Source organism: Sinohyriopsis cumingii, chromosome 4, assembly GCF_028554795.1.
Source record: "Sinohyriopsis cumingii isolate HCF-2022 chromosome 4, ASM2855479v2, whole genome shotgun sequence".
In the NCBI taxonomy this organism is placed as follows: domain Eukaryota; kingdom Metazoa; phylum Mollusca; class Bivalvia; order Unionida; family Unionidae; genus Sinohyriopsis; species Sinohyriopsis cumingii.
In genome coordinates this window covers 41,016,426-41,030,155 of record NC_142964.1, presented here as the reverse complement: position 1 = coordinate 41,030,155, position 13,730 = coordinate 41,016,426, and the positions used below count along the sequence as shown (strand labels likewise).

The 13,730-nt window shown below is 34.7% G+C and overlaps 1 protein-coding gene across 4 annotated transcripts in view; it reads right to left on the bottom strand.

Moving 5' to 3' along the window:
* LOC149801036 (DNA polymerase iota-like) overlaps window positions 1–13,427 on the bottom strand; it is a 37,582-nt gene extending 24,155 nt beyond the window's left edge. The window contains exons 1-4 of one of the 4 annotated variants that reach the window (XM_089955075.1): window positions 13,338–13,427; window positions 10,091–10,388; window positions 6,195–6,359; window positions 2,876–3,037 (exon numbers count right to left, since the gene is read on the bottom strand). In XM_089955075.1, the coding sequence (XP_089811201.1) occupies window positions 2,876–3,037; window positions 6,195–6,359; window positions 10,091–10,385 (622 nt within the window). In that variant the 5' untranslated portion in view covers window positions 10,386–10,388; window positions 13,338–13,427. Of the gene's footprint in view, window positions 1–2,875; window positions 3,038–6,194; window positions 6,360–10,090; window positions 10,389–13,134 lie in introns of all 4 variants that reach the window. The other 3 variants (XM_089955074.1, XM_089955073.1, XM_089955076.1) reach the window with 3 other exon arrangements.
* Between the last annotated feature and the right edge of the window lie 303 nt (window positions 13,428–13,730).

Genomic DNA, 13,730 nt, shown 5'->3' with positions numbered 1-13,730 from the left:
CCACTTTCCTTCTTCCAAACTAAACATGACCTCTCTCTCTCAATTTACCTTGCAAGCCAGAACCTGTCCAAGCTGAATTTGAACTTGTCCCAGGCATGAAGCAAGTGGATTTGCTGTTCCCTGCTTTTAGTGAAAACCTCATGTTGATATGATGATTTATTAGGGAGGAACAGCAATGTATGATTTTTAAGGTGACCATGATGGATGTAAGATCGGCACTAAGTTCATACAGGACTAACCAGACATCATAAAAGTCTTTTTAGTAAAACCCCAATGCAGATATGAAGATCCATTCCAAAGAAGTAGTGATACAATTTTCAAGATGGGCACTGTAGTGGCTCTACTGGATATATGATGGCCACCATTTTCATTTAGGACCAACCAAAAGTAAAAAAAACTCATGTTGATGTAGCCATCCGTTCATGTGAAGTAGCCATAACAAGCATTAACATCGTTGCCATGGTAGACATTCAATTTCATGTCAGCACTATTTATTAAGGACCAACTAGATGGCATAAGAAGTCTGAGGAAAAACTCTATGTCAGTATGACCATCCCAATCAGGACCAGTAGTAATAAACACATTTTCAAAGTGGACACCCTGGTGACCATATTGGATAGCATATGGGTGCCATTATTGTCTACGGCCTTCTAAACTTCACATGATATCTGTTAGTGAAAGCTCCGTGTCAACAAGAATATCCAGATGGTCACCATAGCAGTCATAATGGATTTCCACTATTTTCACTTATGATCAACTAGACCTAGTGACGAATGTGTTTGCGAAGTTTTAAGGCAATCCAATATGTTGGGAGAAGTAGAAATAACATACTTGTATTAATGGATACCAGATGAAAGGCCATCGCATAAGCTTTATGACCAGAGGAGCTAGTACAAATTAAATAAAATGTGAATGTGTTTCATGAATGGATTTTAAAATCTATTTACATATATTACATATATTTTCAGCTGCTGTTAAATTGTGATGGTCAAAAACTGTTTTGCATGATGATTAATCCAAGTCACTTTATACTGAAAACTGTTCACAACTACAAGATAAGAAACTATTTTGGCAACCATCACTAATGTGATAAAATCATTACTGATAGTTGTATCTGTACAATTTTGAAATGAACGAAACTAATAAAAAATAAAATCGACTGACAAATACACAACAACTATATTTTTACAATTATTGCAGTTGAAGTTATATTTATCATAACATATAAAAGCAATACTTACCTCCACTGAATACTACTAAAAATGGAAATCATGACTTTGGTACATGCATTTCAAATGAACATCAATGAAAGGAAATGATGAATGGAAGCAATAAATGTAAAATCAGAATTAATTTCTGAGACTGAAAATTAAAGCTCAGAGATGACAGCTAAAAAGAAAACATAAAAAAAATGTAAATGCAATGCAAAGGAAATGAAAAATGATTGCAAATGAAGTGTAAATGAAAGGCATGTGTGTGTGTGTGTGTGTGTGTGTGTGATTTGGGTTTTTTAACATAGCTTTAACAATTCTTCACTTATATCACTATGATGTCTGCAGTGTGGCAGTTTTATAGTGATATCAAACACTAGGGTATCATGATGCAGACACGTAGCATGTCCCACTAGTGACATTATCCTGACACCAGGCCAATCAGTCCTAACACTAACCTCTTAATGCTGAACACCTTGTGAAGCAGCTGTTATTACCAATTCATAAGTCTTTGGTATGACTCAGTCAGGGTCAAACCCATGACCTCCTGCATTCAAGGCAGATGCTCTAACCACTAGGCCACTGGAGTGGTGATCAAATGAAAGGCATATTCAGTCAAATCACCTGCTTCTGGGTCTGTACATAAAACAGTGTCAAAGAAACTGAGCTAAGTACAAAAATTTAGCATAATTACTGTAACATAAAAATTAGGTCACTGTGACCTCCTTTTGACCATGGTGAGTAAAATCTTCCAAGACAAGCATCACATCAAGTTTCTTGACTGCACATACAACAGTGTCACAGAAACCCATCTAATGCAAAAAGCTAACATAATTACTGGAACATGAAAAGTAGGTCACTGTTTTGGCCATAGTGGGTAGTAGCCTCCAATATGAACCCACCTATCCAGTTTCATGACTGAACATACAGCATACAACAGTGATAAATGAAAAAGCTCAATATAATCCATGGAGCATGAATCATAGGTTGCTGTGACCTACTTTTGCCCATGGTAAGTAGTGTCCTCCAAGACGAACACACTCATCAAGTTTCATGAGTGTATATAAAAAACTTGGAGAAACTGGGTCAAATGCAAAAAGTTAACATGGACACCTACAACAATGGCTGTGCCACTGAACAAATGATTGTTATGTCTCAACTACACTTCAAAAGTGAGACCAAAAAAGCAACAAAAGGTATTGTTTGTGACTAGGTACACAAAAGAGCAACAACAAAAACCAGAAGAAAATTAAAATATACAGCTGCAGATGCTTGAAGCAGGTAGAAAATTATAAAGCAATAATACTTTGTAAGAAGATGACTAATGTTTCCAGGGAAACCAAGCAGATTTTGAGAAGTGACAAATACGATATTACAAAGTGAAAGCTGAAACTGATAAATATCTAGTATATAGGTAGCCGCCTTGCTGAGACAGGGGAGGTAATTATGGTATCTATGAAGAATGTCTTTGCATTGATGCTATTATTGTGGTCTACATAGTATATTAGATGGGAAAGAATTTTCATCTATGGGGAAGGCTGGATTTTGGAGGAAGTGAAAGTTAAATTCTTAATGTAAATGTAGTTAGGTAATGTATTCAGTGGAGAAATAATAGCACACATATAAAGGTGTACAGTACAGAACAGATGTTTATTTATACATACTACCTATTGAGGCAGAGGTGCCATCTTTTCCATATACATGGCCTTTTATTTCTGGGATATAGTTTCCAAGGTGAATTCGCTGTTGCACCATGTCTGTGATATCAATGAAGTTCTCATCAAAGCCAAGGCGTTCAACTTTGGGTGAATATCTTGTCAGGAATTCTGTATAAAAGATACATTATTACTCTTGAATTAATACATTTGCTGAAAGGGTGATTGACCTGCATTGATTCTGATGCAGCTATGATGTGATGCAAAGGCGTTCAAGTTTGCTAGTCTGGCTAGTAAGTGGCTACTCTATGCTGATGCCACATGGTGTCAGCAAAAATTTCAACTTTTCAATAGGCAATTGTCTCTTGACAACTTTATGTCAAACAAACTGTTGCAATAAAATAATGACCATGGAATTGTGTGGGGCCATATTACAAACCATGTCACCTGGTGTTAATTTTTAGATGGTCAATGAGTGTTGTCCTTTTCATTTTAACTAACAAAAATGGGTACACGTGCCTGCAACAGCTGTCTCAGACGAATTCTCAATTTAACCCTTTACCTCATGCAAGCGCCTTTGGATGCCTCTACTCCATTCACATGGAAGCGCCTTCTGACGCCTCTACTCCAATCACATGGAAGTGCCTTTTGACACCTGCTGTAAACATCAGCCATTTTAAGCAGGTTTTCGAAGCACCACCATCGGAGAAAACCCCCATTAGATACTACAGTCATTTCTGCGAATGACCATTACGTCAGATCACGTGGTCACTGTTTATGCTCTGGTCAAAATCTGCTATTTAAAGTAACTGGGTTGTATTCTCCACTCTCCAAAATGGAGGTCACGGATTTCATTCAGTACTTACAAAGTTTTCACGATCACAACTATGAACGCTTCAATAACTTAGGTAAAGGCTCTGATATTGATGTAGGCAGCAATTAGTGTTTATAAATTATCAAATTCAGAAGACTTAGTGATGAAGACGTGGACAAAAAAACGTGCAAATTTTGAGCATGAGAAATGGCAGCTACGGCTGATCACACGGCTTCACTGACTTGATGGTGAACGAGTTCTCTCAAGATTTTAAATCACATAAAAAATTCTTCCATGAAAACTAATTACACAGCTATAACGATCGGACTTTACTCTTAAATTTTCCCACACATAATATGTGTGTACCAAAATTGTAAAATGGTTAAAATTGCTGTTTAATGTAACATACACTACATTGCTTAACAGTTAACAGACAGGCCTATGCGTATGGAGTCGAATAAATAACAGGTGTTCTATTTACAGTGCACTGCACTTAGTAACTTTGCTCTATGAGGTAAAGGGTTAAAGAATAATAAGACAATAAGGCAAATGACTAATACAATTTTTTATGGCTGCTGAAGATTTAAAAAACTTACATAAAGTAAGTATCGTTTTGCATCGATTTGTCACCACTTGTATCAATATGTGTATCATTATAGCAAAGGTACTTATTGCAATTATATATTGATGAAACATTGGCAGCACATGAAAGGAATCAATGTACCGATCAGATGTCTTGTTATTTTTTTGCACATATCTGACCAGATCTGATTTATTGATCTAAAAATCTAGTCGACCTTATAAAAATTTCTTTCCAAAACTTTATTTTGTTTGATTCTTTTGGTAGACAACATAAAGTGAGGGAAACCTCTGTAAACATATTTAGTAGTGTTACAAGTCCATGCTCTTAAAATAAGTAACAGAAAAGAGTGAAGACAACAAACTTTGTAAAATTTAACAGATAATTTATTTTCCTAGAATACAAAGTGAAAAATGAGAAAAAAGAACTTACAGTATTGCAAATTAAATCCAAATTGTAATCCAAGAATTAAAAACACAAGTCCTAGTAATAACAAGTCCTGAATGAAACTCAGCTCCAGTCCCCATGAGATCCAAAATTGCAGGCGCTGACATGTCTATTATGGTCAGTGATGTGCTGATGTGTCAAAAGTCTCTCGTTGAATCACAGAAATATTATTCCAGGTTTGAATTCAGTATAAATTCCAATGAATGTCTTTATCCATGAATTTTGTCACAGGACGTTTGTATTTCCAGAGAAAATAATCACTTGAATTCAATAATTTGAAGAAAATAATATTCAGCCCAAACTGGTCACAACATAATACCTAAAGTGCTGTATGTTAATGCATGACTGGTAAAATCCCTACAGTCACAACATAATATAGTTCTCTGATTGACCTCAGGTCACATTAGCATTTTCTAAAAACAACCATTACCTAATGGAAAATAGCCTTCTAGAATGACCTTAATGAGTCTTGTTTACTTACAACACAATAACCAATAAAATTCACATGGGAATCTCCAAAACCCTGACCCCGATCAACATATTTACCACTTCTTGTTTACCTGAATAATAATTTGCTCAAACACATAGAGTATAATGAAGCTATTTTTAGTTGTTTACATAAATGAAATAATAAAAAAATTGAAAAAAATCAATCAGGTCAAGCAGAAATGAACTCAATTTCGGACAAGGTCAATCCCAATAAACAATGTTACAATGCAGTAACATGTCATGAAATAATAAAACAAATTTAAAACTAATAGACAAACAATTAAATTAAATATACATAATAGTAGGATAGTATCAATTTGATTTATTAATCATGAAAATATCAACAGCATGCTTAAAAACCATCTCTTGTGAAGATGCTAGTTTGCAACTGGTGTGACTGGCTTCTGTTTATCAATGTGCTAAATGTTAATTCACATACATGAAGCAATATCATCAGTCTGGGACCCCAGGTGGTCGAGTGGTCTAAAGTGCTCAAATTTACTGATCACTGCCATCTAACGTCTGCTGCCCACATGGTTTCGAGTGTCAGAATTGGCCACTGTGGATATGTGAGAAAGCTTGCCAGTAGCTTCCTGGAGGTCTGTGGTTCTTACTGGGGTATTCCCAGGTTCTTTCTCTGCCAGTTATTCTGGCTGCCACTTATAGCCTACTGTGTGCTGAAAAATGGTGTTAAACCATCAACAACATTACCAGTGTAGCTAAGCCATCAACCTCTGTCAGTCAAATATCCATCTCCATAATGCACATCAGAATTCACAACCAGGAACATGATGCATGTGACATTTGTACTAATATTACAAGAATGCTCCAAGAAAATGAATTGTTCATGTTTGAGTAGGTCATCAATCACACATAAACAGCTTAGATTCAATCCTGCCTTTCCTTTATTTAGTTGTAATACTAGATGGAAAAACTTGGTCAAAGTAAAATCTGAAGGAAAACTTATAAAGGATAGTATTATATGAATAATTGTATACCCGATATTTGGTATGACATCTGGCGATAGTGAGTAAGATCTTCCCCATTGACGAGAACCATATTTGGACATTTCTCTTTGGCATCCTTAACACTCATCATCTTAGTGATTCCCAACTCCCTGGCTTTGTAATTGCATGTCACCAAGAGATATTTCTGCTGAATTCCTGAAATTCAAAACGAGCCAAAAAGCTCAACCATTTTGAAAAAAGCTTATTTTAAAATAAGAAACTGAACACAGTGAAACCTGGTTTAACAGACCAACCCTTCATCAAGCAATAGGCTAAAGATGACACCAGAGATCACTTATCTGGCTACAAAATCGTGGTTAGTAGCCTTTAATACATATTTGTCCCTGGGCTGAGTAGATGCAGATTCTCACCTTGAGAATAAACCTGAGCGAATTTTCTACCCTTAACAAGCATAAATGTTCAACATTTGATGTACACCAAAAAACCTTTTACTTAATTTACTTACATCTGATCCATCTACAACATGTCACAAAGGAAAATATTTGTTTTGTTTTTGCTTTATTATTTCCACAGGTAGCGGACATGTGTTCAATACAAAAATGGGTGAATATTATCAGAATATTTTGTGGTAATATCTTACCTTGATCTCTTAATGATAATCACGTTTACTGTGACACGTTTCTGCAATTTAGTCATCATTCTGATGTGGAGGTTTTCCTTTCAACAAGCTTAGCTATCACACATCTCTGAGTTAAACCAATGAGGAGAGATTGTCAAAAATGTTTTTGATTCTTATTTTGTTCTGGTTGGACAGTGTGTCCTAGTATTTTCAAAACTGAAGCTTTATTGATACACTGTCTTGCCAAAGGCAAGATGGCAGCAGATATTTCTATAAATATATAATTGCTAGTCACAAGAACAAATGTTGCCAACTTACATTTGAAATGAGTATTTTAGATGTCTCAGACAATTTCCCAGCAACTGTCAAACAATGCATGCTGCAGTAATATAGTCATAAAGCAGATAATGTTAAGACAACAGCTGATTGGTCCAAACCTAGCTGGGCTAATGACTTAAAAAGGTTCCAATTGTTTTGGCCAATCAGCCATCTTCCTTTTCATGGCATCTGTATGTAGTTCTCAAATGAAGGTTTGACCAAAATGGAGCATTTAGTACAAACGTTGGTGGAAACTGAGATGATTGGAAATCTTTCAAATACAAGTTACTGAGATTTTCTTGGGGAAAAGTAATTACAGACTTACATAAACATCTGCTGGCATCTTTACTTTGGCGTAACAGTGTATTAATCAAGCTGTACAATCTTGAAAATGCAGGAGATCTGGGGCAAGCGTATCAATTATGTCTGACTAGACAAAAATAATAAAATCAAACAATTTTGAGATTATCTATATCTTAATACTCTGATATCTAACTATAAAGAGGTTTAATAGCTTGCTGAACAGGAAAATTATGACATCTATATTACGGAAAGTTTCACTGTAAGCATGAATACCACTATGAAATCAAGCAATATGTGTGCAACTGCCATTTCTTGAGCTATAAATTTTATTTCTTATTATATGTTTATTTAAAGTGTCATGTATTAGAACAAAATATTTTCATGATTTTGACTAATTTCAGAATCAAGCTTGCATGTGCTTCTTTGGTAGAAGCATAAGCAGTTAGTGGAGAAGTGTACTGTGTTGAGTATAATGAGGACAGGGGTGAATAACTCTCGCAACCAACCCATCCCAGAGATGAATACTTGAAAAGGGGCTGGTATCTCCAGCAACTTACTCATCCCAGGAATTAATTCTTAGGCACTTTGTTTCCTGAGCCCTGATAGGATATTTTATGTTGACATTACTACAATGCTGTTGATTTCATATCTTATTAAGACACCATTTTCATGGTTGCCCTACTTTTTTCATGGTTGACTTAGTTTTTCATAGTTGGCCTAGTTTTTCATGGTTGTCCTCATTCCTGTACCTTCATCCAAATCTGATCTTACACCATCATCATTTGTACAATAAAGCAAGGCATCTATATCAGGATGCTTTGTGTCAAAGTTGGCTAAATTCTGTTCAACATTTTTCATCTTCCAGTAATGGCAACTTAATCTGACATGCAATGGCATCATTTGTGTAAATCTGAAAGGCTTTCAAGCTAGAAACTTTCTATCCAATTTAGTCAAATTCTGTTGAATGTTTTTTGAGAAGTATCCAATGAAAGGCTCTTCCTCTTTAGCTACAGCAACCATAACTGAATCAGCATTATATTTATGAACATCTGAGAGTCCTAAATACCAAAATGCTTTCTGCAAAATTGGGTCAAATCCTGATCAGCAGTTTCAGAAAAGCTTTTAAAATTTTTTTACCAACAGCAAGACAGATATTTTTTTGCCAGATCAGCATCTTTTGTTAAAGGTCCTCATGCTCTTTATTAAATTCATCAAATTCTATTCAGCAGTTTTGGAGAAGCAGTCAATTTAAGAGTCTTCAAATCAGACAGTTTCCTGTCAAGTTTCATCAACTTCTACTCAGCATTATTCAAAGATTTCTAGTAACAACAGTCAAATTTGATGGTGGATGAACATCATTTTTAAAAACATGCCAATATACTTTCTGTCAAGTTTGGTCAATGGTTTTCATAAGTCATTCAAAGATATTTCTATTAATAGTAACAGCAGCCATATTAGACAATGGATGACCTTAAGGTGTTCATGCCAGAAAGCATTCGATCAAATTTAGTCAAATTCAGTGGTTTTGGAGAAACTTTTTCTCTTTTAGTAATGGCAGCCATATCTCATGGTAAATTGACATCATGTAAACATGTTTTCAAAGCAGAATGTTTTCTGTGAAATTGGATTAAATTCTATTGGCAATTTTTTTAACCTCTCTCGAGTCACTGATATTTATATGACAGGTAATGTTAGGAAAAGAGAAGTCAGGGTAGTGTCTTGAAGAGAGTTCAATATTTGAAGGTTCAATTCAGGAGCAAAACTGGAAGATAATAAAAAGAAAACTTTCTTTTTGCCACTCATTTTAATATGGTGCGGGGTGGGGGGATCACCAAGATAAAAATATATCTGGAATTAACAGGAACAAAACATTATTTATTCATTATATACTTTAGTGTGAACTATAGAAAATTATTGGCTTAATTGTAAACTGCATTAACTTTCAGACAAAAAAGTATTTTTTTCTGAAAAACTCTGACACCAATGTTTACATATCTATAAAATTATTCCTCCTAACTACTTTAGCACTCAACAAAAATGATAAACATGTTATGATGTACTACAGAACTAGCTTTATGCTACATTAGATTACAAAGTGACTAAAATGTAATATGCTACCACAGATTAGATCACCCCAATCCCACCAATCTCTTAATTCACTGATATTTGTTTGATCAGCCAATTAAAGGGGGTGAATTTAGGAAAAGGGCAGTGAAGATGGAGTTTTGAAGAATGAGTTCAATCTTCTAAGCTTCAATTCTGGGGTAAGTATGATATACAATAACAAGAAAATTTTCTTTTCCTGTGTAAATACAGGATATATTTCATCTTTTGGTACAAAAAACAAGACATTTTAACTCCTGGCTTTGCAACACATCAAAATATGATTTTTTTTACCATATGATGATTCTGCTGTTGTTGTTGTCATGGGTTTAACACCAATTTTCAGCACTTGACAGGCTGTACATGGCAGCAAGTATATTTTGTGGAGGAAGAATCCATGAGAACCACACCATACATGAAATATATCCAGTATTAACTTAGGAAAAGAAAATAACCTCTATCAATATCCTCAAAGACAATACTGATATTGTATAGCTCCTTTGTTATTAAATCTGTGTATGCCAATTTTTCATTAACTCATTTTCATGCTTGTGAAATAATTTGTATGTACAGCATACTATACCTAGTGGTTTGTCCCTGAGTTCAGGGTTTCTAATCATTTCCACCTGAGCATAGAAACAGTCTATGTCAATATGAAGAATGGTTCTAGGATGCTTTATTCCTGCACTAGTTCTATCACTGCTTGTTGTTTTGGTACTTCTAGATTCATTACATTGTTGAAGAACATAACTGCTGGTCACAGGAATCTGTATCTGGCCATCTGAATAACTATAGCTAGTGGGCTTTCCCCAGTCTTCATCCTCTAATTCTATATCACTGCCATACTCTGGGCTAATAAATTCATCTGAAGAGTCCATAAACTGTAATTAAACAAGAGTACCATAAAGGCACTTGATATACCTGTCCTGAAACCTTTTCCCTACTAATGACCTTGACATATGAGCTAAGGACTTAAGTACTGCATGAAAATGAGTGGACCTGGATAAAATTTAATCAAGCTAAATACAGGAATTAAAATGTGACAGTCTCAATAACGGAACAGACCAATGACTTATGTTATCTTTGGTTCTGATCTTGAACCTGAGACAAAGGATGTGACTGAAAAAGTGAGACACTGTCAAGGCATTTAATTTGGATTGACAACAGCTGATTTCTTGTGTGTGTGTGTGTGTGTGTGTGTGTGTGTTCGATTTTTAACATAGCTTTAACAGTGTTTCAGTCATATTACTATGATGTCTGCAGTGTGGCAGTTCATAGTGATATCTAGCACTGGGGCATCATGCCTCAGACATGTAACATCATGTCCTACCCAGTCACATTCTCCTAACACCAGGCAGACCACTTCTAATGCTATCATCTTAATGCTGAGCAACAAGCAAGGCAGCTGCTAATACCATTTTAAAGTCGTTGGCCTGTCTTGGCCAAGGTTCAAACTCACAACCTCCCACATTCAAGGTGGATGCCCTAACCACTTAGGCAACTGGAGCAGAAATTGATTTTTTTAGCTTAATTTCTGTAAACACATCAAGTTATAGCTCGTACAATATTAGGACACCAGTTGCTGTTTTCAGTTTTTATTTTGGAGAACAGGGACTTGGCACACAAGGATTTTCCTCTTTCAATCACGTTAAATGAAACTGAAATTGTCACATAAAACTTGGCTACAAGTAGAATGATAAAAATAAGCGATGTAACTTTAAATCAGAATCTAATTGTGTTCCCTGGATGCTAAGTTTAAAACCATCATTTGGGTGGTTTTGTGTTACTTCATTGTAAACAGCACTGACATATGACTAAGTTCTGAAAATAATTCGTTAATATTCATTAGATATTTGTGCCTGTGCATATGTTTCTTACATGAAAAATGGCACTATATCAAAAGTAACAATAGTTTAACTAATTTTTTTAAATATGTATTTATCACTGATATTTCACACACCAAACAAAAATGTACAGGCTACTTTTAACTTCATAGTAATTTCTCTTAATTGTTTTGATATTATTAATGTAAAAAAAAAATACTTATGAAAAAATGTGACTTTTAAAACTCCAGGTCAAAATGTCTTAAAAGTAGTTTCCTCTTATCAGAACATGTTGTCATCACAGAAACAGCACCGCCAGGTAAAACCGATTTTAACCATTGATCAATCAAAATATCTTATTCCATGACTACATTGAAACTATAATGACTTTTTTAATTTAAAACATAAATGTATTCCTGCCAAAATCAAGCTTTTAAAAACCAAGTCATAATACACAAAGAGTAGTTTCCCATTACTGAAAATTGAAATGTAATCACAGAAAAATAGCAGTGACATGAAAATTGATTTCATCAACTGATCATTTAAAACGTTTTAATCCATTACAAGTTCTGCATCTGGGAGATTGTAATGTACCATTTCTTTACTTGTGTCAATATTATAATAAATGACAACTGTTATTCATAATAGCTTTTTAGTTATTTAAAACAATAATCACCTTAAAACCAGTGGGCAACAAATGAATAGAATCATTAACATTATAATAAAGGTTCAAAACTTCATGTTATGTTTTCTCCATTAGAGTGAAAATGTATTAAAAAGGCAGGCATTTATGAAAATTAATCCTCAATACATTCAAAATGATTTTTCTTTTCATCAGAAAAGTCATGTTTTATACCAACTGAGTCTACAGTATTAACAAACCCTCCCATTTGTTTGTACCCCCTACTGATTTTAAAAAAGAAAAGCATCAAGGATATACAAAATGCACAGAACTTAGTCATTTCATTCACTAATTATAGTTCATAACCTAACTGGCATCAAGGGTTCCATAATACTGTCAAAATACTGGCATTTCAACGCAAATGGAAGCTCTCGATATAAGAAGCAAACAGACTGGTTGCTGTCCATATCTGGTTCCAGAATAGTCTATTTCAGTCAAAGCAGTGTGTCTGTATTAAATATTTGCGATCTCTAGTTTTAATATATGTAAGATAAATTGAAAAAAAAATTTAGATGGAACTCTTGTATATATGTGTTCAAAGAGATGTAAATCCAAACTTTGCATAATTATTGTGATTTTGAAAGATGCTGAAATACATCACATCTTTTGCTTGAAAACATGGGCTGGCTTAAGTAAATATGGCGACCTTGTTGCTAAAGACACTTGTCTGATTTGAAACGTCAACAAGTTGACAGTGTTTTGGACCCCCTGGCAACAATCAGTATAAATCAATAAATCAAATTACTAACTTTTGTGCATTTTTTATATCCGTCTTGTTCTGTTTATAAAATCGGAAAAGGGTACAAATAAATGGGATGGTGTGAAAATACTATAGCAGTAAGGTTAATTCTGTGTATTTGCTACTGAAATGCATTTTTATCAATTTTCAGTCACTCGTCTGCGAAAGAGTCCATGGAATGATGAACATAAACAATATATATGCTCCATTTTTTTATATCTAGTTGTGCATGTTAACTTTTCTAAAGATACATTAAAATTTTCTTAGTTTTTAACCTCAACCAACGAGTAGTTCGCAGATGATCTGATATCAATGTAACGGTAGTCCGACATGTATGACTTGACGCTGATATTTAAACAAAATCAACATGTGCTATGTCTTACATGTAGGACTAAATGTAACAGGTGCTTATTCACGAAAATCTAAGACAAGGGCCACTAATACTATTACATCAAACCAGATCGTTGACTAGATGCTCGATTAAAATGAAGCTATGGCTTTTGTTCGTGTGGTCTTCTTTAATTTTTCGCAAAACTGGGAGTCTGATGGAAAATATCATGATCTATTTTAGCTAAACAGAACACACAGTTCAAATTGTCCGCTAATTTGCAAGTGTCTTGCAGTGCTCATCCGTAACAAAAACCGGAAGTCCAAGGTGAGAACAAACTGCCAAACTTCCCCGCTGGGAACCAATTCAAGAGTAATTTCCCTTTATGAACACTTTGAACAAACAACAACAAAAGAACTAATAAATGTTACCCTTGTCTCTTCAAGTTTAGTGAAATAACAATATTGCTTGTTCACAAAGTACTGTAATGTAAAGCGATTTTTCTTCTTTTTTTCTCACGGCTAAAGCGAACACCTCTCTCTCTCTCTCTCTCTCTCTCTCATTTCGATAAAGCAACCGCACCTTACAGAGCGTATTGTGCCTGCTCAAAATTCAGGTGAAATTTAGGAGCTTTTCAAAATACTCGATGCT